Below are 21,071 nucleotides of genomic sequence, written 5' to 3' on the forward strand. Positions count from 1 at the left end.
CTAGGTGCGAGGCGGAGTGCGCGACGGCTGGATGTAGAGGAGCGGTAACAGCGGGGATCCGGAGCCGAGGTTTGGGTGGTGCGGGAGGCCGGGCCGCGGACAACCCCGGCCACCGGGAGGTGGACTAGCGGGGTTGAGGGAAGGAATCTGTCGACGCGCCCCAGGGTTGGGTGAGGGTGTGGGCCCCGGGCGGGCGTCAGAGCTCCGGGCTGCGGGCAGCTGTACCCCCGGAGCTGGGACCGGTGACCGTGTCAAGGTCCGGAGCCGAGGTTTGGGTGGTGCGGGAGGCCGGGCCGCGGACAACCCCGGCCACCGGGAGGTGGACTAGCGGGGTTGAGGGAAGGAATCTGTCGACGCGCCCCAGGGTTGGGTGAGGGTGTGGGCCCCGGGCGGGCGTCAGAGCTCCGGGCTGCGGGCAGCTGTACCCCCGGAGCTGGGACCGGTGACCGTGTCAAGGGTAGGCCCCAGCAGGCCTGGTGGGAGGGGCGTTGCCCCATCAGTGTGGACTCAACATCGATTCTTTTTGAGACTTCAGTTTATAGTTTGCCTTTCATTTTCCCCATCTCTCTCACCAGTCATCTAATAGGAAGGACGGCTGTTTACAGTTGCCACTATGATACAGTGGGGTTTTGTTTTCCCAGTCTCCCTCTTTATTCCTTAATGCAGTTTTATGGTAGGATTTGGCTGAAGATCAGTTTTAGCTTGAGAGAAATGGATTGAGACCTTTTTTTTTTTTTTTTAAACTCACTGTTTAAAAATAAATGTATCAAGGATGAGAAAATTGAACTGCTTCGATTCAACAAGCATGTCACTCTTTAGGCCCTCGGTATTTTCTGATTATTAGGAGATCCTGCAGTGAGGTTTGTTTGTCCACGTGGAGTTCACAACGTTTTGAAATGGTAATATCGAAGTAAAGCCTTAGCTCTGCTCATCAGTTAGTTGCTGGCAGCTGTGTAATACAGATGTCAGGAATTTCAAAGTTACCTTCTACTGAAAACCATTCAATACAGAAACATATGATCTACAGTAGCCCCTTAGCTTCCCCTAGGGGAGTCTGAAGTTCTACTCTTCTTCCCATTCAGTTTTAAGTAATCAAATCAAACACAAGCTAGCATTACAGTACTGTGAAATTATCTTCATTTTCATCATATTATTTCCCACTTTTATTTCTCTTAAAAGAAATAAATAACAAAAGGATATATAAATTATTAGCAAAACTATACTTGATTAATCAAATAGCTATTCATTCTTGGAGACATCAGCTGATGACTCAGCCCAAATTCACTTGTAACATCTGAAGAGAAGTTAATGATACTAGGTTTTGGTTCAAATAGAAATCGCCCAACAAATTTATCCTTGTTACGGATAGTTGTCGCTGTGGCACACACACTGCTCCACCACCAAATCATAAATACTGTCTGTCAAAAACGTCAGCATCAAACCAGAAACCTGATAGCTAACTCGTTGGCTATTTTCTCTACAACATAAATCAATTTGCTAAGACTTCTGTATTGTACTTATTAAAACTCCGGTCCATCCCCTCGGCTCTCTCTCCACCACTGACACCTGGACTAGTCTCTGATTGGTCTCCCTGCACGCGCTGTTGCTGTCTCCAATTCTACCCAGTACAGACACAGCCGTTAATCAAGAATGATAAGCATGGTATGTGTTATGAAGAGATGTTCAAGATACCATGGAAGCCTATAGCAGTTAAACCCAAACTAGTTAGTGCGTCAGGGATTTGAGGGGGTCTGGGTACAGACCCAGAAAAATATCCAATATAGTTTTGCCCTGATCCTGATAGTTTCAGAAATAAAAAAAATAAATAAATAAAAATAAAAGGCTCTTAGGCCTTTGGACGTTTATAGAGGTATGATCATGACTGGCCTTCAAAACAGACTTATTTCCCTTGCACACTGTATTGTGTAGAAATGACTAATTAGCTGTGTGACTTCAGGGAAATCCTTTTCTATCTCTGGACCTCCCATGCTCTAGTCGCAACATTGTTAATAAAGTCAAATACTCTCTGTGGTTCCTCCAGCACAGAAAAGTCTATGATTTCTCTGCCCCATAAGCATGAATTATGGCCAGAAAAGTGATGTAAAAGCAGACAGCATTAAAGTACAGATCAAGTTATTACTGTTTTTCCCAGGAGTAAATTTATTTCAGTTTCCCAAAACCTTTAACGTATAAATTCCTGCCTGTTGAGACCTTCCTGCCAGACATGAATCTCCATGAGGCAACTTGTCTTTCTTCACTATTGTATCATCAGATACTCAGTATTTGTTGGCCTGAATGCAGAAAATAAGTGAGTCGCATTTTTAAATTTCTTCCTTCCTTCCAGGAGTAAAAGAGATAGGCACTGCAGAGTCTTCACTTCCTGACCCTCCCTCAGTGTCAGACAACCCATTCCACAGGCACCCATGTGCCTGCTCCTCAGTCAGGTCCTGGGACATCAACCTGGCACCTTTTGCATTTGGGTCCAGTTGTGTTACCACTGTGCCACTATCGGACTCCAAGTTACAGTTTAATGAGGTGTTTCCCAATAGTACACCATCTAAGAAAGAAACCTTTTTTTTTTTTTTTTTTTTTTTTTTGGAGAGGTTTTTGCTTTAGGGCGCATGCGCTTGCCAGAGAGACAGAGAGACTAAAAGCGAGAAATTACCCCCCGGGGGGATTGCCACGCCACAATCCCTTCTCCTCCATTCTCCTTTCGGGATATTGGGTACACATGCACAAGCGCCTGGCGTGAGTATAAGCCACCCGGTCCAGGACTCGAACTGCGGTCTGCTACATGGGAGTCCAGCTACATAGCCATTATGCTAACTGCTGGTCCCAGAAATAATTTTTTTTTTTTTAAAGTTCTGGTTTCTCCCAACTGTTGTATTGACCAAGAATTTTAATTGTTTGCACTGCCTTGTAATTAGTTGTTTGGGTATTTATTTTTCATGCTAGACTGAGTGTCTCAGAGCAGGAATTCTTTTTCCTTCTGTCCTCAGCACACTCAGCCCCCAACAAAGAGCTGGTATTATTTAACTGAACCAATTAATAATGAGCACAAGCTTTACCCTTTAGAGACCAACTGGTAAAACACATGAAATAGTCAAGAGGTAAAAGCAATCAAATATTTTCTAGAAACCTAGAATAAACCTTCTTTTAATGTAGGAAAGTAGCAGTTTGGGAATTATGTATTTAAGAATTATTTAAGAAAAAATAATCTGTATGGAACCGAACTTCTTCCCTTTCCTTTGGTATGTATGAAGGCATTTACGTGATACCACCCAGACTTTGCAACAGAGTGGTGAATAGTTTTATTTGTAGTCTGTTTTAAAAAAAAAGAGAGAGAGAGAGAGATTAAAGCTGATTTTTTTTTTCCTTTGAGAGAGATTTTTGCTCTAGGGCGTATGCCCTCACTGGAGATAGAGAAAGTGAGTAGTCATCTCCCAGGGGATGACCACACTGCAGTCCCTTCTCCTCTCCTCTCCTCTCCTCTTGGGATCTTGGGCGCACACACACACACACGCACACGGCATGCTTTTAAGCCGTTGGGTCTGGGACTTGACCCACAGTCAACTACATGGCAGTCCAGTGACATAAGCATCGTGCCATCTGCTGGTTCCAAGATGCTGAATTTTATCGAGTGTATTGAGGAATGAACCATTAATGAAAACAACCCACATTAAACTCTACCTTTTTTATCCTGACCCCTAAAAATGGGTGGAGGAAGGAACAGCATTTCCTCAAGTTGATTCTCGGCCTCTAAAATTCATATATGAGATCTAATGAGTTACTAGTTGTTCAGGATAAGCATGGCACTTAAAAAGAGTACCCCACCAAGGTAATAAAATATTTTCTTCAGATAGTTTGGGCAAAAGAGTAAATTAGTTTAAAACTATTGGCTAGATGGGGGTCAGACAGTGACACAGTGGTGGAACACAATACGTGGCCAACCCACAAAGGAAGGTTCTGGGTTTTCATCCAGAGACTCACTGACTATTATGAGCAAGCACATGCCAGTGATCTGGTGCTGTGGGGGTAGATGACAACAGGAAGACCCTGCTGAGAGTGTTGTTTGTCTCTCCCTCTCTTTCTCTCTCATGGAAGAAATAAAAACTAAAACCTTGGGGCCGGTAGGTAGCATGGCCCACAGTTTTTTTTTGTTTGTTTTTGTTTTTTAATTTATTCATTTTCTACATTAATTCACTATACACCATCACAACACACAAATGAATTTTCCATCCAAAATACACTGTGCATTGGCTCAATCAAGCACATCAACATACATGTTCTCAGCAAATAATTTTCCAATTCTTATGTCCTGCATACCTTGCCTTTTGTTTTACCATCCTAGATTCCCCATCCCCCACCCTCTGCTATGTCCCATCCTCCTCCCCCATTGTCCCTGGCATCCATGGTTGCCCTCCATGCCTTCCCCCCCATTCAATTGTTCTGCCAATGAGCTTAATTAGTCTAAATATATCCAATAGCTAGCACAGCTGACACATACCTATACATGAACCCAAGTCTGACTTTAGGCATAAACCCCATTGAGTAGAATGAACATACTATAAAGTAGTACCCAGCTGTGACCATATAGCTCGCTGCAGTTGTCAAATAAGCATTTTTTTTTTTTTACAAAATGATACGAACAGTTTTACCAGTTTTTTTTTTTCTCCTGCAACTTTATTTATTTATTTATTTTTTTTTTTATATTGCCTAACATTCCTTCCCTGAGCATCATTATGTTTGACCCTCTGCCCTTTCCCCCTCTCCCATTACCCTATCTCTGCTATATACAGTTGTCTTCCAGAGGAGTTATTGAAAATGTGATACATGCAAGTAAAGGGAGAGGGTGTCCCATAGTTTTTGAGTCTCAGACCTGGCAGCTTGCTTTTGCACTCTCTCTCTGTCTCTTTTTCTCTGGTCAAATTAAAACAAATAATAATAAAGTTTAAAAAATTATTCTTAAAAAAAAAAAAAACTAAAAACTTACTGGCTAAAAAATAACATTTGCCAAACTTCTGTTAGCTCTCTGAAGAGTGTTACTGAGTTTTACTGGTCATAAAAGCTCTCTGAAGCCAGGTGCATGTTCTGGTCATCCATATGACAGTAGTAAGAAATCTACCTTCAGTGGACTAGCAGTTGGTGTAATGGCTATGTCACTGGACTCCTATGTAATCAACTGGGGTTCGAGTCCCGGACCCCTGTGGCTTAAACTCACGCCGAGCGCATTTGCGTACATGCCCAAGGTCCCTTAGAGGAGAGTGGAGGAGAAGGGATTGCAGCACAGTTTTATCATAATACACATTTTCCATGAACTATTTGAAGAGCTCTTGAAAAAGTAGGATAAGGAGCTGGCAGGTGGCATGGTGGTGCTTAAGGCACTCGACACTCCCACGTGGCTGGCCATGGTTCGAATCCCAGACCTGGTGGCTTGCTTTCTCACTTTCTGTTTCTCTGTATGTCTGTCTTTCTCTGGTCAAATGAAAATGGTTGAATAAATAAATAAAATAATTTTTAATAAAAAGAAAAGTAGAATAAGGCTATGAAAATTATAGAGATCAGATTTTAAAGAACTTTTCATGCCATTAAGGAGTTTATGTATTGGTCGCTGAAAACCTAAGAGGAAGTTTATTTATTCAACAAATTATTATTGCCCAAATACTTATTGAGTGGCCATTGTATGCTAAGCACTGGGGACATAGAATAATTTCTGCCCTTGTGGAGTTTACCTTCTGATGGGGAGACAATCAGGATGAAGACCTTGTAGGTTATGACGACTTTGGCATTTAATCATAGTGGATATGGGAAGCTGCCAGAAGGTTTTAAGCAGATGAATAATGTTATTTGACTAACTCCAGCTGTCGTTTTGAGAATAAACTGTACAATGACAAATGCAGGGACATCATTAAGCAACTGCAGTTACCTAGGGAAAAGATAATGGTGTTGCAGAGCGAGCCACTGCAATGGAGAGGTAAAAAGTGGTTAGATTTTGGGTAAATTGAAGGTAAAGTAAAGAAGGTTTGGTGCCAGGCTGGAAGTGCAGTTTGAGGGAGGATGACTAAGGTTTTTAGCCTAAGGAAATAAAGAATGGAGTTGTGCTTACTGAGGTGGCCGGCCCCAGGAGTTCAGTGGTACCTGTTAAGTGGGAGATGCCTGGTTCTGCAGTAGGGCAGTGGGGCCAGGGCATGGATGGTAAAGGTTAAGTTGATTAGAGATCAGAAAACTAATGACAGTGCCTGGAAAGACAGAGAAAACCTGGGGCAAGACAAGCAGGTTTGCAGGTTAGCACCTTTTGATGGGAGGGTCTCTTTTCTAGGGTCTGAATTGCAGGGGAGGGTAAGGATAAACTAAACTGGCAAGCTCCAGCCTGGATGACAGTACTAGTCACTTGGAGGTGGCACCAGAACAGCTCTTTTCTCTGATGGAAAGCTTATCTGGAGGCTTTATCTTGGGCCCTTGGCCTTGAGCAAGTTTGTGTCCTTAAGTAAGGCTCATCTTAGACCCTCTTTATTAACCCTTGCTTGCCTGTTTTCTTATGAACCCTCCACATTGTGTAGACATCAGTGGAGATGTTATGTAGGTGGGTGTATATCCAACCTGGAGTTCAAGATAAAAGTCCTGGGGCCAGTAGGTGTAGTGATTAAAGCCTTGGACTCCCACATGGTCAACTCTGGTTCAAGTGTCAGACCTGACAGTTTGAAAATCATTCCAAACTCATGTGCATGCATGTCCAAAATCCCAAGAGGAAAATGGAGGAGAAAGGATTGATGTGTGGCCATCCCCCAGGGGGTGATTTCTCACTTTCCTCCTCACTGTCTCTCTCTCTCTCTCTCTCTGGCTAGCACATGTGTCCTTTGGCAAACACCTTAAAAGGAAAAAAAAGAAGAAAAAAAAAAAAGATTCTAGCTGGAACCATGGTTGGGGGAATTATTGGCATATTGGTGGGATTTAAAGCCAGGCCATGTGTGAATTTGAGATCACTGAGGAAGTGAGGTAAAACAGAGGAGGACAAAGGACAGATTCCTGGGGCACTTCAGTGCTTAGAGGTGAGAGAAACCTGAAGGAACCAGCAACTGACACTAATGGCACTGCCAGGAAGGGAGCAGGAAGACCCAGGAGTGTGTGCTGTCTTGGAAGCCAAGTGAAGAAGTATTTCAGAAGAGGAAATTGCCAGGTTCTGCGGTGAGGTCAGGGAAGATGAGGACGGAGAATTGATCCTTAGAGTTAGCAATGCAGAGTCACTGGTGATCTTGACAACAACACTTAGAGTCAAGTCAAAGAAGAGGGCAGGAGTATTGACATTGAGTTTTCCTGTAAAAGGAAGGGGAAAATGGGAAGGGTTTGAAGTAAGTGGAATAGAGAAAGGGATTTCTTTAAGAAGGGAGGATTGGGGGAAACCAGCAGTTAGCGTAATGGCTATGTCGCTGGACTCCCACGTAGTCGACCGCGGTTCGCGTCCCGGACCCGGTGGCTTAAAACTCACGCCAGGCGCATGTGCGTGCGTGCCCAAGATCCCGAGAGGAGAATGGAGAAGAAGGGATTGCGGCATGACCATCCCCCCTGGGGGGTGATTTCTCACTTTCTGTCTCTATGTCTCTCTCTGCCTGTCTGGTGAGCGCACGCGCCCTATCGCGAAAATCTCTCCAAAAAGAAGGGAGGATTGGGGACCAGCGGGTGGCATGGTGGTCAAGGCACTGGATACTCCCACATGGCCGACCATGGTTCAAGTCCTGGACCTGGTGGGTTGCTTTCTCACTTCCCCTCTCTCTCTTTGTCTCTCTCTGGTCAAATTAAAATAAATGGATGAATAAATAAAATTAAATAAATAATTATTAAAAAAAAAAAGAAGAAGAAGGGAGGATTGGTGTCATGATTATGTTGCTGGACACCAGCATAGTGGACCACAGTTCAAGTCCCAGACCCAGTGGCTTAAAAACTCACACCAGGCGTGTGTGGGTCTGTGCCCAAAATCCCGAGTGGAGAATGGAGGAGAAGGGATTGTGGTGTGGCCAGCCCTTCTTGAGGACGTGGTTTCTTGCTTTCTGTATCTATCTCACCAGCAGGCGTATGTGCTGAGCCCTATAGCAAAAAACTCTCTTTAAAAAGGAGGGGAGGGAAGATTTTTGATAATGGAAAGATCCAGTAGAGAGGCAATAACAGGCAGAGGAAGGAAAATTAAGGGAGCAACACTTTATGGAAGACTGCCTCCTCCTCCTCAGACTGCAGCCAGCCTCTGCTGGGAAAGAACGGGGCAGGATGCGACCCTAGGAATGGGGGGAGCGTCTCAGTGCAACTTTTTACCCTGACCCCCTCTCTTCTCTTGACAGAGCTGCTGGCTACAAAGAAGACCCACACCTGTGAGTAGGGGATTGCGAACTGGGGCTGGCTGTGGAGAGATGGAGAAGCATTCAGCGAGGGCTCTGGGAGGTTCTGTGAAAGAAAATCACAAGAGAGAAAGTGAGAAAGCAAGCTGCCAGGTCCACGACTTGAACCACAGTTGGCCATGTGGGAATCCAGCACTTTAATCAGTACACCACCTTCTGGCCCCTTAGTTGAGGCCTTTTACAAGAAATAGGCTTAGAGGTTGCTGAAGCTCTTTAAATGGGAAAATAGGCAGCAGTTTTCTTTTCTCTTTAAGGTTTTTGCCATAGGGCATATGTGCTAGCAGGAGAGAGACAGTGAGAGGGAGAAATTGGCCCCCGGGGGGGGGATGGCCACACTGTAATCCCTTTTCCATTCTCTTCAGATTTTAGTCACGCACACACACATACCCCCCCCCACACACACACACGCAGTGTGATTTTCAAGCTGCCAGGTCCAGGACTTGAACTGCCATCGGTCATGTGAGAGTCCGGTACCTTAACTGCTACGCCATCTGCTGTCCCTAGTAATATTCTTTTTTTTTTTTTTTTTTGAGAGGTTTTTGCTATAGGGCATGTGCGCTCGCCAGACAGAGAGAGACAGACAGAAAGCAGGAAATCACCCCCCAGGGGGGTGACCACGCCGCAATCCCTTCTCCTCCATTCTCCTCTCGGGATCTTGGTCACGCATGCACACGCGCCCGGTGTGAGTTTACGCCACTGGGTCCGGGACTCGAACCGCGGTCGACTACATGGGAGTCCAGCAACATAGCCATTATGCTAACTGCTGGTCCCCCTAATAGTATTCTTTTCAGTCACATAAAAATGCATTCCCATACCTCTCTGCCAGTCACACAAGTGTTAGATGAAAGCTCTTTCTTTTCCCTGGTTTGCTTGTTTTAGGATGTAAGTCAGAGTACAGCAGAAAATGTCCACTGAACGGACTTACTGGACAAACCTGTCCACTATTCAGAAAGTAGCCCTGGGCCTTGGCATCCCAGCCAGTGCAACAGTTGCCTATATCCTGTACCGCAGGTACAGGGAGAGCAGAGGTAGGTGGCCACGTTTTGACTCTTCCTCCCTTGTTAAATTGAAGAGAAATCTCTTCTTGACAGGTTGGGTATTGTTTCTTGAGATGTGATTGGCTTTCTGGGAGGGATCTTTGAAACTATTTGTGTTTTTCTATGTTTTAACTGTGAAGCTAGTCTGTAAAATGAACTCGTAACTCTGTTCCATTTGGCAATATCAGTACAGCAATGGGTTCTGTTAAAAAAATTGCTATCTTATTTCTATTTCTTCTAATTAGTTGTTAGGATAAGAGGGAGTCTCCTACTAGCTGGGGAATAGCGCCTAGAACAGTGATTTATGTATAAATCCATCAGAAATTTTGAACCTAGTGGACACCTTGGCCAACTTCATCATTCTTCTCCAGGGAGTCATACTTTGGGAGAAGTGGTTTGCCCAAAACCTAGCACCCCTTTTTTGTAGAGTCCGCATTTCCTGTTTTAGTATCTGAAACAGTAAACCAGAGAACATGCCCAACTCTGGTCTTCCGGGACGCTCTGATTCCCACTTAGATGCTGCTGCTTCCTGGTGTTAAGGTTTGAGATTCTCGGTTTCCCTCTTGGATCAGTGTCCCTTTGACAGCCGGAGTGGGGAGGGCTGACTGGCAGTGGCTTTGGCATTATCTCAGTCTGACTTGATGAGCCGTGGTCTGTGCAGAAGAGCGGCTGACGTTTGTTGGGGAGGATGACATCGAGATAGAGATGCGGGTTCCCCAGGAGGCTGTGAAACTCATCATTGGCCGGCAAGGAGCCAACATTAAACAGGTGAGTGCGCGGCTTTCCCGGGGTTAATCCTGTATATCTACTTCCTGTTTTTTTCCTCTAACCCCGCAACACAAAACACACCATGCTACATATTTTTTCTCCTTTTATATATAACATATATGTGTGTGTGTGTGTATATATATATATATACATATATATATATATATATATGTTTTAAATATATATATTTTGGGGGGCCAGCAGGTTGTGTGGTGGTTAAGGTGCTGGACACTCCCACATGGCCAACCATAGTTCAAGTCCTGGACCTGGTGGTTTGCTTTCTCACTTTCCCTCTCTCTTTGTATCTCTCTCTGGTCAAATTAAATAAATGAATGAATAAATAAAATTAAATAATTATTTTAAAAATTAAAAACATAAGTAAAAATAAATAAAATAATTATAAAAACAAACAAACAAAAAATATATATATATTATCTATAGGAACTTTTTAGCCAACTGTGCTGTTTTCCTTCTAGAGGTGAGTGCTTCTACTCCCTAGAGAGTGGATGGCGGAGCTTGAAATTGGGATTTTGATTGGATGATTTTTAACTTGGTCTGGTTTGAACTATGTTTTTTGCTATGAAATTAATGAACTCTAGTTAATTGACAGTAAATAGTGAATTGCTACCTGGTTCTTCTAATCAGATTCCGTTGTTCAGTTGGAATGTCAGAACAAAATATTTGATTCTCTGATCCAAATAAAATGAGAGGAAGGTGAATTCTGAACATGAAAATGGATTTGGGTTAACTGCTATTTGGGGTTCTCTTTGTTACTGATATCCTTCCATAAGTGCAAGTAATTGAGGACTGCTTATAGCATGCTGATTCAGCTGTTGCCTTTGGCCAGCTCAGTCTCACTCCAGGGTTTGGTTTAGAACCTCCTTAGCTGGGCCCCGGGGAGCTCTTCCAGAACATAACACCTCTCCTTCTCTCTGCAGCTGAGGAAACAGACAGGAGCTCGGATTGATGTGGACACAGAGGATGTAGGCGATGAGCGGGTGCTGCTTATCAGTGGTTTTCCTGTTCAGGTGTGCAAGGCCAAAGCAGCAATCCACCAGATCCTGACAGAGAATACCCCAGTGTCTGAGCAGCTCTCAGTTCCCCAGAGATCTGTGGGCAGAATCATAGGTACCACCGGACGGCTTCCTCCGCTCTTGCCTTTGTTCTTCACCTTTGCTTTCTGTCATGCCTTCCCAGGGGTTTTTCTGGTCTGCCTCCCACCCCTTCACCTTGCCAAGGGGAAAAAGGCAGGGACACTGAGAGCAGAGCTTTACTTTTTTATAGAACCGGTGGTAAAAACAGAACCTGTTACCTCAAGAAGTCACATGATCTGAACCTCACAAATAGGTTCCAGAAGTGTTGTGGTGAATGTATTAACTCTTCATTAGATTTTTAAAGGGAAGCACCTGTTGCCTCAGATCTTTCAAGGTCATGCTCTAGAGCACCTGTTATGCTTTCCCCTAGACCTTTCCTTAGTGCCGCTGTGGGAGGCAGAGGTGTCCCGTCCCTGGGCCGGCCTTCTGGCACACCATGCGGCACATCTCCCTGTGTAAAGATGGGGATGTCAAGGATGGCCTTCCTGAGTGCTCAGAAAATGGAAAGGACATGAAGATATTCATCCAACCAAAGAGTTTCAATAAAATGAATAAAGCAAAGTATCCAGAACTCTCCTTCCTTGAGTAATAATTTCAGTAGCTCCTGCTTCCCATGCAACAGCTTATGTTCTTTTTAGTTTGGAGATGAGAACTGGCTCGTTTTTCCCTGTATGTACAGATTAGTGGCTTCTCTGGTGGTGACGTTTGGACAGAAGGGAAGGACAAAATTATATGTGTTGTTCAATGTAGGGAGAGGCGGTGAGACGATTCGTTCTATCTGCAAAGCCTCTGGAGCCAAAATTACCTGCGACAAAGAATCAGAGGGGACGTTACTGCTCTCAAGACTTATAAAAATCTCAGGAACACAGAAGGAAGTGGCAGCAGCCAAGGCAAGTAGCGGATAAGCTCAAATCTCACTAAGAATAAGAAGAACCCTTCACTTCAGCCTGGGCCAGAATATCTGACCACATGTATATCATCCCTTCTCTTTATTTCCCACAGCATCTGATACTAGAGAAAGTTTCAGAAGATGAAGAACTTCGGAAGAGAATTGCTCATTCTGCAGAAACCAGAGTTCTGCGCAAGCAGCCAATCAGTGTGAGAAGACAGGAGGTACCTGAGGCAGGTGGACCTGGAGAGCTGGCCTTACAGAAGAACAGCAGTTCTAGCAAGAGGCAGACTACACCCCTGGCCATTCCTCCCCACAGAGGAGGTGGCGACGTGGCTGTTGTAAGACCAAAAGAAGATTCCTGGGAGAAACCTAATGATGACAGCTTTCAGAAGTCTGAAGCCCAGGCCAGTCCGGAGATGTCCATGTTTGAAAGTATGTAACAAAGAGGGAACATGTTAACCCTATGGAAGATAGTAATACCGGAGTAGGGCTGGCAGGTGGTGTGGTAGTTGAGGCACTGGACTCCCACATGGCCAACCACAGTTCGAGTCCTAAACCTGGCAGCTTGCTTTCTAAGTTTCTCTCTCTCATCAAATTTAATAATAATTATATTTCTTTCCTTTTTTTTAAAGAATTATTTAATTTCTATTTTCATGACTATATTTAACCTATCATCACTGATACACCTTTCTGGTAACATGTTAGTTGGGTTAATACTAAACATAACTGATTATCTGAATATAAACCAGCTAATGATGAAAGAAAATGAGCTAGAAATATACTGACACAGGGAACCAGTCTGTGAGTAATATATCAGATGATTAAATTTACATGATATTCTTTCTCCATACATTTTTAAATTATGTTTTGCGTTTTTTAAATTATTTTTTCTTTATACATTATAGGGTGCACACACATGAGAGAAAGAGAGGAGCACCCTCTACAGGGTCTGGTCACACCACAATCCCCTTCCTCCAGTCCATCAGCTCTTATGTTATTTAATTAGTGTATTTGCCCGTCTCATTTCTGTTTTTCAAAATCAAGCAGAATGGGGGCCAGTAGATGGTTTAGCAGTTATGTCACTGTACTCCCATGTGGTTGACCATGGTTTGAGCCCCAGATCTGGTGGCTTGAAACTCACACCCAGTTTGTTTGTGTGTGTGCCCAAGATCCCAAGAAGATGGAGGAGGAGGGATTATGGCATGGTCACCTGGGAGGTGATTTCTCACTTTCCCTCTCACAGCATCTGTCTCTCTGGCAAAAACCTCTTAAAAAAAAAAAAAAAAAAAAAGGAGAATGAAAAGGCCGTGAGCTTTGTTTCCTATACATAGGTTCTGACACGGACAGAGAAGAGCAAGTTCCCCAAGAGGCTCACAGACTTGTCCAGAGCCACATAGCAGGACAGTGGCAGAATGGGACCTGGGATAGGCCAGGCCTATTGCTGTCTATGTATGTTTTTGTCGATTCTTACTATATCTAGAAGGTGGAGGATTTATTTTCATTATCCTTGGTGATTGATTGGAATACATGTCATATAACTGAAAAATGGAAACTGTTGGGGCCAGATAGCGTTGTGCTTCAGGCACTGGACTCCCACGTCGTCTACCACAGTTTGAGTCCTGGACCCAGCAGCTTGAAACATGCTGTGTACATGTGCATGTGTGCCCAAAATCCTGAGAGGAGAATGGAAGAGAAGGGATTGTGGCCTTGACATCACCCTGGGGGTGATTTCTCACTTTCTGTCTCTCTGTATCTCTCTCTCTCTCTCTCTTTCTCTCTGGTTAGTGTACACACCCTATAGTTAAAAAAAAAAATGTAAACTGTGGAACCAACAGTTGGCATAATGGCTATGTCTCTGGACTCCCATGTAGTCGACAGCAGTTTGAGTCCCAGACCTGGTGGCTTAAACTCACGCCAGGCACGTGTGCGTACGTGCCCAAGATCCCGAGAGGAGAATGGAGGAGAAGGGATTGCAGTGTGGCCATCCCCCCTGGGGGGTTATTTCTCACTTTCTGTCTCTCTGTCTCTCTCTCTGTCTTTCTGGCAAGCACACATGCCCTATAGCAAAAACCTCTCCAAAAAGAAAAAAATGTAAGCTCTTACTATTCAGTTATATAGAAAAGTACAGAGGACCATGAGTAGCTTTCTTCAGGATGTTCTTGTATGATTCATAGGGTTGTCCTCTAGCCCTTTATAAAATGGTGACAGCCACTTAGCATTCCACCCTTTTATCCTCCTGATGCAACCTCCCCATTCCAACCAGTGATGATGCTGTATGGCCGCATCCTTCTCTCTGTGTTCAGTCCCCAGTCCTGACTTCAGTTTCCATGCTGATGAGTACCTGGAAGTCTATGTCTCTGCTTCTGAACACCCTAACCACTTCTGGATCCAGATCATTGGCTCCCGCAGCCTGCAGTTGGACAAGCTTATCAATGAAATGACCCAGCACTATGAGAATAGTCTGGTGAGTTGCCACAGAAACAGGTCTGGGGTTTGTGGGAACAGGGCATATCTATTTCACTGCAGTACATTCTCTCCTCTTCCTTCTGCTTATCCTGTTTACTGTACAGCCTGCCACTTTGTAACTCTGCCCCTTCTGCCTGCATCCCTGTGTGTAGCCTGAAGACTTGACTGTGTATGTGGGAGACATCGTAGCAGCTCCTTTACCTGCAAATGGTTCATGGTATCGAGCCAGAGTCCTTGGCACCTTGGAGAATGGAAACTTGGACCTGTATTTTGTTGACTTTGGAGATAATGGAGATTGCCCCCTGAAGGACCTCAGAGCACTCAGGTCAGTGCAAAGGCCACGGTGAAGCCCAAATTCCAGCTACTGACTTAGCTGGACTGCAGTGTGGCAAGCTGCTGGCCCTGGTCACTGGGGGATTTGGAAGGGAGCCTGTTTACAGAGAGCAGATGATTATCTTCTGCAGCTTCTTGAGTTGGTTCATCAGAAATCAAAGAATACAGGGAACCAGCAGTTATAATGGCTATGTCGCTGGACTCCCATGTAGTCTACCATGGTTCGCATCCCAGACCCAGTGGCTTAAAACTCACGCCGGGCACGTGTGCATGCGTGCCCAAGATCCTGAGAGGAGAATGGAGGAGAAGAGATTGCAGCATGGCCATCCTCCCTGGGGGGTGATTTCTCGCTTTCTGTCTCTCTGTCTCTGTCTGGCTGGCGAGCGCATGCGCCCTATAGCGAAAACCTCTCCAAAAAAAAAAAAAAAAGAAAGAAAGAAAAAGAAATCAAAAGAATACAGAAAGGCGCTACTGGCCACAGGATCCTAATGTCAGTTTCTTTCACTTTAGGAGTGACTTCCTAAGCCTTCCATTTCAAGCAATAGAGTGTAGTCTGGCACGGATCGCCCCCTCAGGTAACTGGATCATGCAGCTTATTGACCTCTGAATAGAATAGCTTTCATGTAGCATGTGGGAAGAATTCTTACATCCCCAGGGTTTTTGCGTTCTGGGGCCTCAGGAGTCTTTTTCTCACGAGTACTAGGAAGCAGCAGCCAGAAATTTGCCTGGTAGTCAGTCCTGGCCCCACCACAGAAGACAGAGGTCCTTTCTGAGCAGAAAGGGGTAGTTCTAACCTCCCTCTGTCAGCTTGCAAAATTACCTAAAACCAAGTGCTGATTGAATCACAGGATGGAAGCAGGCATGTGAGCAAAGTACGAACCCTACTTCTGTTGGTGCTGCTCCCCTCTGAGGCACCCCCTGTTCATCTTTTGCCAGGTGAACAGTGGGAAGAGGAAGCTTTGGATGAGTTTGACAGACTCACTCACTGTGCTGACTGGAAGCCTCTGGTGGCTAAGATCTCTAGCTATGTCCAGACTGGGATTTCAACTTGGCCAAAGATCTACTTGTATGATACTAGCAATGGGAAGGTAAGGCTGGGGTCCGCTCACTGCTTACTGTATCTTCATTATATTCCTAGCCTCGTTGTTCTTTCTGAAACCCTCACTTGATATTACTCCTACTTTGTAGGATTCTGTTTCCCATCCCACCAAAAAGAATGTCTCTTTTTTCCCCTTTATTTGTGATAGAGCATGTGCATGCCCATGTGAGAACAAGAGGTGGGATTGGGGACATGAGCACCTGGGATCTGGTCACACTGCGATCCCCTTCCCTCAGTCCTCCAGCTTGTCAGATCTTGGGCTCTCGCTCACACACCCAGCATGTTCCAGGCCAGCGAGACCAGTGATTCAAGCCACGGTGGCCATGTGGGATCGGGCTTCTCTTGGGCAGTGCATTACTGCTGTACCACAGAACTGGCCCCAGTTCTTCTGCCCTTTCCTCAGACTGCCCTTCTTACAGAGAAAACATTATTCCCTTTTCATTCTTCTTCTCAGAAACTTGATATTGGGCTAGAATTAGTCCATAAAGGATACGCAATTGAGCTTCCTGAAGACATGGAGGAAAACAGGGCTGCCTCAGACATATTGAAGGATGTGGTAAGTGAGCCATTGTAGTCATTTAGGGAGCTGCTTCCAGGCAAGTCTCCTGCATGGAGAGACCCAGAAGGTATCTAGTCATGATGTTTTGTTAGCTTTCCTGAGGACCTTGAGTCGCTTCATTAATTGATGAAGAAGCTAGTATGTCACTGTCCGCAGCCAATTCAACTGCCTTAATGAGACCATGTGAACAGGATGACAAAGTGGCCTCTCCTTTTCTACCAGCCAACAGGGTCCTTCATTCGTTTTTATCCCCGCAGGCCACAGAAACAGATGCCTCTCTCAGCAGCATGATCACTGAGACCAAAAAGAGCCCTGGAGAAATAGCGCATACTCTGTCTTGCCTCAGTCTATCAGGTATAAACAGCATTTCCTCCCTGGAACGTTGTTTTGAGAGAGATTTTTGTAATAGGGCACATGCGTTCAGCAAAAAGAAAGTGAGAAATCACCCCCCAAGGGTGGATGGCCACACCAAGTCCCTTCTCCTCCATTCTTCTCTTGGGATTGGGGACACACATGCACACAGCTTGAGTTTCAAGCTGCTGGGTTGGGACTCGAACGATGGTCGTCCACATGGGAGCCCAGCACCTTAACCACTGCTCCACCTGCTGGCCCCTCCTCTTTGGAGCATCTTTAGAGCTCACCTTTTCTCAGTCAGTCTCTCCAAACTAAGGAGTTTTATGTTAAGGCTCGATCAGGTCATTGAGCACCAAGAGGCCCATCTTTCTCCTGAGCCTCACTGGCAGTGCCTGTCAAAAGAGGGCAGGGTCATCCCTTCTCATTTCTACTCTACAGAAGCAGCCTCGATGTCTGGTGATGATAACCTTGATGACGACTACTTGATCTGAAGTCTGTGCTTCAGCTGGCTCAGCCATCTGCTTTGCTATGTGAGTGGAGCTATCATCTGTCTGTACGGCAGGAAAGTAACGAGGGTGACGACGGGGGCCGCGCTTTATCTCCTCCCCCGTGTCCTATCATAATGAACTCTGCAGCTGTTTTCCTGCAGTTTCTCTTGCCCTCAACGTTGAGCCCTTTCAAGCTTTTTGTGTGTTTTGTGTCTTTGGCAGGATTTGGTGCTCGGAGAGGAGTCTGTGAAAAGAATTCCTTTATTATGCACATGGTCTTGCTTGCTGTGGACCGAGTCCATTTTCTCCTTCCACTGGGCTACTAGAAAGAGTACGGGGCAGAGGGAGACAAATACCTCTCCCTTGCTCCATCCCGATCCCTCCCCACCCTCCAGCGTGTGCTGCGTTACTCCCAGGCTGCTCAGCGTCATGCTTGGTCCCCTCAGCCAGTCCGTAATGTACATTACTGCTAGGCTGCGTCCTTTCTGAGGTTGGGAAACAGCCAGGCCTTGGTCACTGGGAGCGGTGATTCTGCAGACTTCTGACTCATCTCCTCAGATGACTGGCTAAGGGAGTTTTTGAGTGGTGAACTCAAAGACTGGGGATTCAAACCCTGCAGTTGAGTCAGGCAAATGCAAACAGCAGCAGAATTAAATCAAAAGACCTCAAAAAGTGAGAAGAGAATCTCACCTCCCAGCCTCATTACAGATATGTCAGCAGAGACAGGTAACGGTACTCCAGCTATTCATAAACCTGAGTTAAAATACAAGCGGACGAGAAGAGGGGTGGCTCATGAAATACCCCAAACTGCTGGTAGAGTGTCTGCCTGTGTGCACACACAGAGAGAAAGAGAACTCATATAGTTCTGTTTAAATCATTTGGAGGATTCTTTTGCTGAATAAAGTTCTCAAGAAAATTACCTAAAACCAAGTGCTGATTGAATCACAAGATGAAAGCAGGCATGTGCATAAAATATCTTCTGAGCCTGAAGCTGATGACAGTCCCCACTACCTTGCAAAGGGGCCCATCTAGGAAATAAGTGCCCCTCCCCTATACACATTTCCATTCTTTCCTAAAGTTAACTGTTCATGAAGAACCAGGACCACTTTGGGTTGAGGCTGTGTAATAAGACCTGGCCTAAACATTTTGGAAGAAAAGGCCTGCATCGGAGACTTGGATCCGAGGACAGGATCTCACCATAAACTCCCTGTCAGGCTCTGGGTAACCTGTTTCCACTCTTCACTAATGCACACTACTGTTTGGCTGCATCCTTTTCCCTAGCTGGAAAGACACTGTAGGGACCAGCAGTTAGCATAATGGCTATGTCGCTGGACTCCCGTGTAGCTGACCACGGTTAGAATCCCAGACCCAATGGCTTAAACTCACACCAGGCGCTTGTGCATGCATGCCCAAGATCCCGAGAGGAGAATGGAGGAGAAGGGATTGTGGCATGGCCATCCCCCTTGGGGGGTGATTTCTTGCTTTCTGTCTGTCTCTGTCTGGTGAGCGCATGCGACCTATAGCAAACAACTTCTCCCAAAAAAAAGAAAGATGCTATATACCATATGGCTGCTGTATTTCCCCACAACCACACTTTTCAGATTTTATTTTCTCTGAGAAATCTCAGCAGAAAGGCTCTCGTGAAAGGAGCAGCTCTTGGGGGAACCCTTAAGGAGCTTCCATCGATTTGACACTGGAGGCGTGGGCTGCCGCACACTTACTGAAGCATGCTCCGCCCTGGAATTGGAGCCACTGTGCAGGGCTGTGCAGTCCTTTCATCCTGTTTCCTCAGGTCCCCAGGGGTTCATTATTAAGGAGAGTGATCGCCTAGAGAAATCATCCATAGGACTCCCTACTCTAGAAAATAAATAGCGTCTCGTCTCGTCTCATTCCTCCCTCCCTGCAGCCTATTGCTGTAATGTCTTTAAGTCTTGTCAGTTTAAATCTCATGCTGATGGGGTTTTTGTCATTCTTCCAGTACAGCTCAGTGATTTTCTGGTTGTCTGGAAGCCCTCTCCTATACTATTTCTTATTTTGTCTGTTGGGAGACTCCCCTTGGGCCAAAGCCGAGGGATCCGTAGCCTTCTCTGGTTTTCTCCATATCTAGAAAAGGAATTAACACTCATCTCATTTGAACTGAAATACATAGATGAAAACATAACATGGCCCAGTTTTTCTGGACTCAGATTGGTCCTTGCGTTGGTAGGTGGCCAGTAAATGATTATAATAAATGGAGAAATGATTTTTTTGGTGCTGAAAGGGGTGGCCAAGGGTACCTAAAAACCCTAGGATGTCTCCCCTCTCTCATTCAAGTCCTCTGATCTTTTCATTGAGTGCTTCTCCTACAGTGAAGTCAGCCCATAAGGTCACGTTCCCTCCTGGACAACCACTCTCCCCCAGGAAACTGAACGCTTGCTGATTGCACTAGCCTTTATTCCTAGGACGGAGGAAGGTGTGAATCACATCCTGGGCCCCTGGGTCCTGCACGTCAAGGCTTCCAGCCCCTCACAGAGTTGGAATAAGCAAGTTCAGGGAGGTTCACCGGGCAGATGGCCAACATCCCTCTCCAGGGGATACACCATGAAGATGACATTGTCCCAGGGAGGGAGGGCAGGGTGGTCTGGTCTGACCACTTCAAAGCCCATGTAGCTGAAGGCCCGCAGCAGGGCACCTGTGGAAGAACAAACAGAACATTCTGAAGCTCAGTACACTTTCCCCCCGAGAATTGTTCCACTAGGGACCAGCCCCTGGAAGCTGTAGAGTGGGCCCGATGACCCCTCTGGAGTCAGACCCAGACTCTTACCCTGGCTGTAACACTTTGCTCATAATGTTCTATGAATTAACCCTTCTGCACTTCCATTTGTAAAGTGGAAATCGGGAAAACCTCACAATCATTTAAGGTTAAATGAGATATTTAGGAAGTGCTTAACACAATGTTACCATGATGGTGTAGCAAGCTCTGAAGTCGCACCAGTGAATGATTATTGACCATGCTTTGACTTAGGTCCAACAGAGTAGAAAATACCTTGAGGGAAGTGGTTAGAGTGTGACATGCTCCAGGCTCTGGTTCACTACCTTCCTGTTCTCCTGGCCTTGTGTCCCGCCCTTTCACTCGAGGTGCTTGGTGCATGTGAGAGCCTTTGTCCTGCAAGCACGTCCCTTGAGTGGGCTCTGTAAGGCACCAGTGCTCCTTTGATCTGGCCTTTACCCACTGCAGGGCTTCCTGATAGCCCAGTAGTAACAGCTGAGCAGAACGAGGCTCAACTTTCTTTGTGGTGGGGGGAAGATAATTTCCAGAATGCTTGAAGGTTCCCTTTTTTAAAAATGGGAGGTAAAGGGACCAGCAGTTGGCATAATGGCTATGTCGCTGGACTCCTATGTAGCAGTTTGAGTCCCAGACCTGGTGGCTTAAAATCACGCTGGGCACGTGTGCGTGCGTGCCCACCCAAGATCCTGAGAGGAGAATGGAGGAGACGGGATTGCGGCGCGGCCATCTCCTCCGGGAGGTGATTTTTTTCTGTCTCTGTCTCTCTCTGTTTGGTGAGCGCACGCACCCTATAGGAAAAAGCCTCTACCAAAAAAAAGGGGGGGGGA

At 45.6% G+C, this 21,071-nt stretch overlaps 2 protein-coding genes across 3 annotated transcripts in view; one reads left to right on the forward strand and one right to left on the reverse strand.

Moving 5' to 3' along the window:
- The first annotated feature begins 2 nt into the window (after positions 1-2).
- TDRKH (tudor and KH domain containing) lies at positions 3-18,803 on the forward strand. Of its 2 annotated transcripts, XM_006168401.3 has the most exons (15): positions 3-44; positions 8,331-8,360; positions 9,267-9,415; positions 10,086-10,192; positions 11,131-11,320; positions 12,037-12,176; positions 12,289-12,610; positions 14,482-14,642; positions 14,797-14,969; positions 15,488-15,552; positions 15,914-16,065; positions 16,531-16,632; positions 16,893-16,989; positions 17,428-17,519; positions 17,700-18,803. In XM_006168401.3, the coding sequence occupies exons 3-14, from the start codon at positions 9,292-9,294 to the stop codon at positions 17,478-17,480; spliced, it is 1,686 nt and encodes a 561-aa protein (XP_006168463.1). In that variant the 5' UTR covers positions 3-44; positions 8,331-8,360; positions 9,267-9,291; the 3' UTR covers positions 17,481-17,519; positions 17,700-18,803. The 2 variants fall into 2 exon arrangements, with proteins under 2 accessions (XP_006168463.1, XP_027624099.1); XM_027768298.1 differs by lacking the exons at positions 14,482-14,642; positions 14,797-14,969; positions 15,488-15,552; ... (3 more) ...; positions 17,428-17,519; positions 17,700-18,803 and having other exon boundaries at positions 11,131-11,220; positions 12,289-12,372.
- Positions 18,804-19,893: 1,090 nt separating this feature from the next.
- Positions 19,894-21,071, reverse strand: part of OAZ3 (ornithine decarboxylase antizyme 3) — a 4,752-nt gene continuing 3,574 nt past the window's right edge. Inside the window, 1 exon segment of the mRNA NM_001290632.1 lies at positions 19,894-20,148. Coding sequence (NP_001277561.1) covers positions 20,006-20,148 — 143 coding nt within the window. The 3' untranslated portion in view covers positions 19,894-20,005.

Source organism: Tupaia chinensis, unplaced genomic scaffold (genome assembly GCF_000334495.1).
Source record: "Tupaia chinensis unplaced genomic scaffold, TupChi_1.0 Scaffold145814_1, whole genome shotgun sequence".
Taxonomy (NCBI): domain Eukaryota; kingdom Metazoa; phylum Chordata; class Mammalia; order Scandentia; family Tupaiidae; genus Tupaia; species Tupaia belangeri.

Coding starts and splice junctions, on each gene's coding strand:
- TDRKH (XM_006168401.3), top strand. CDS start 9,292: ATGTCCACTGAACGGACTTACTGGACAAACCTGTCCACTATTCAGAAA. Junction 11,321..12,036: donor ATCTGTGGGCAGAATCATAG/GTACCACCGGAC, acceptor TGTTCAATGTAG/GGAGAGGCGGTGAGACGATT. Junction 14,643..14,796: donor AGCACTATGAGAATAGTCTG/GTGAGTTGCCAC, acceptor CCCTGTGTGTAG/CCTGAAGACTTGACTGTGTA.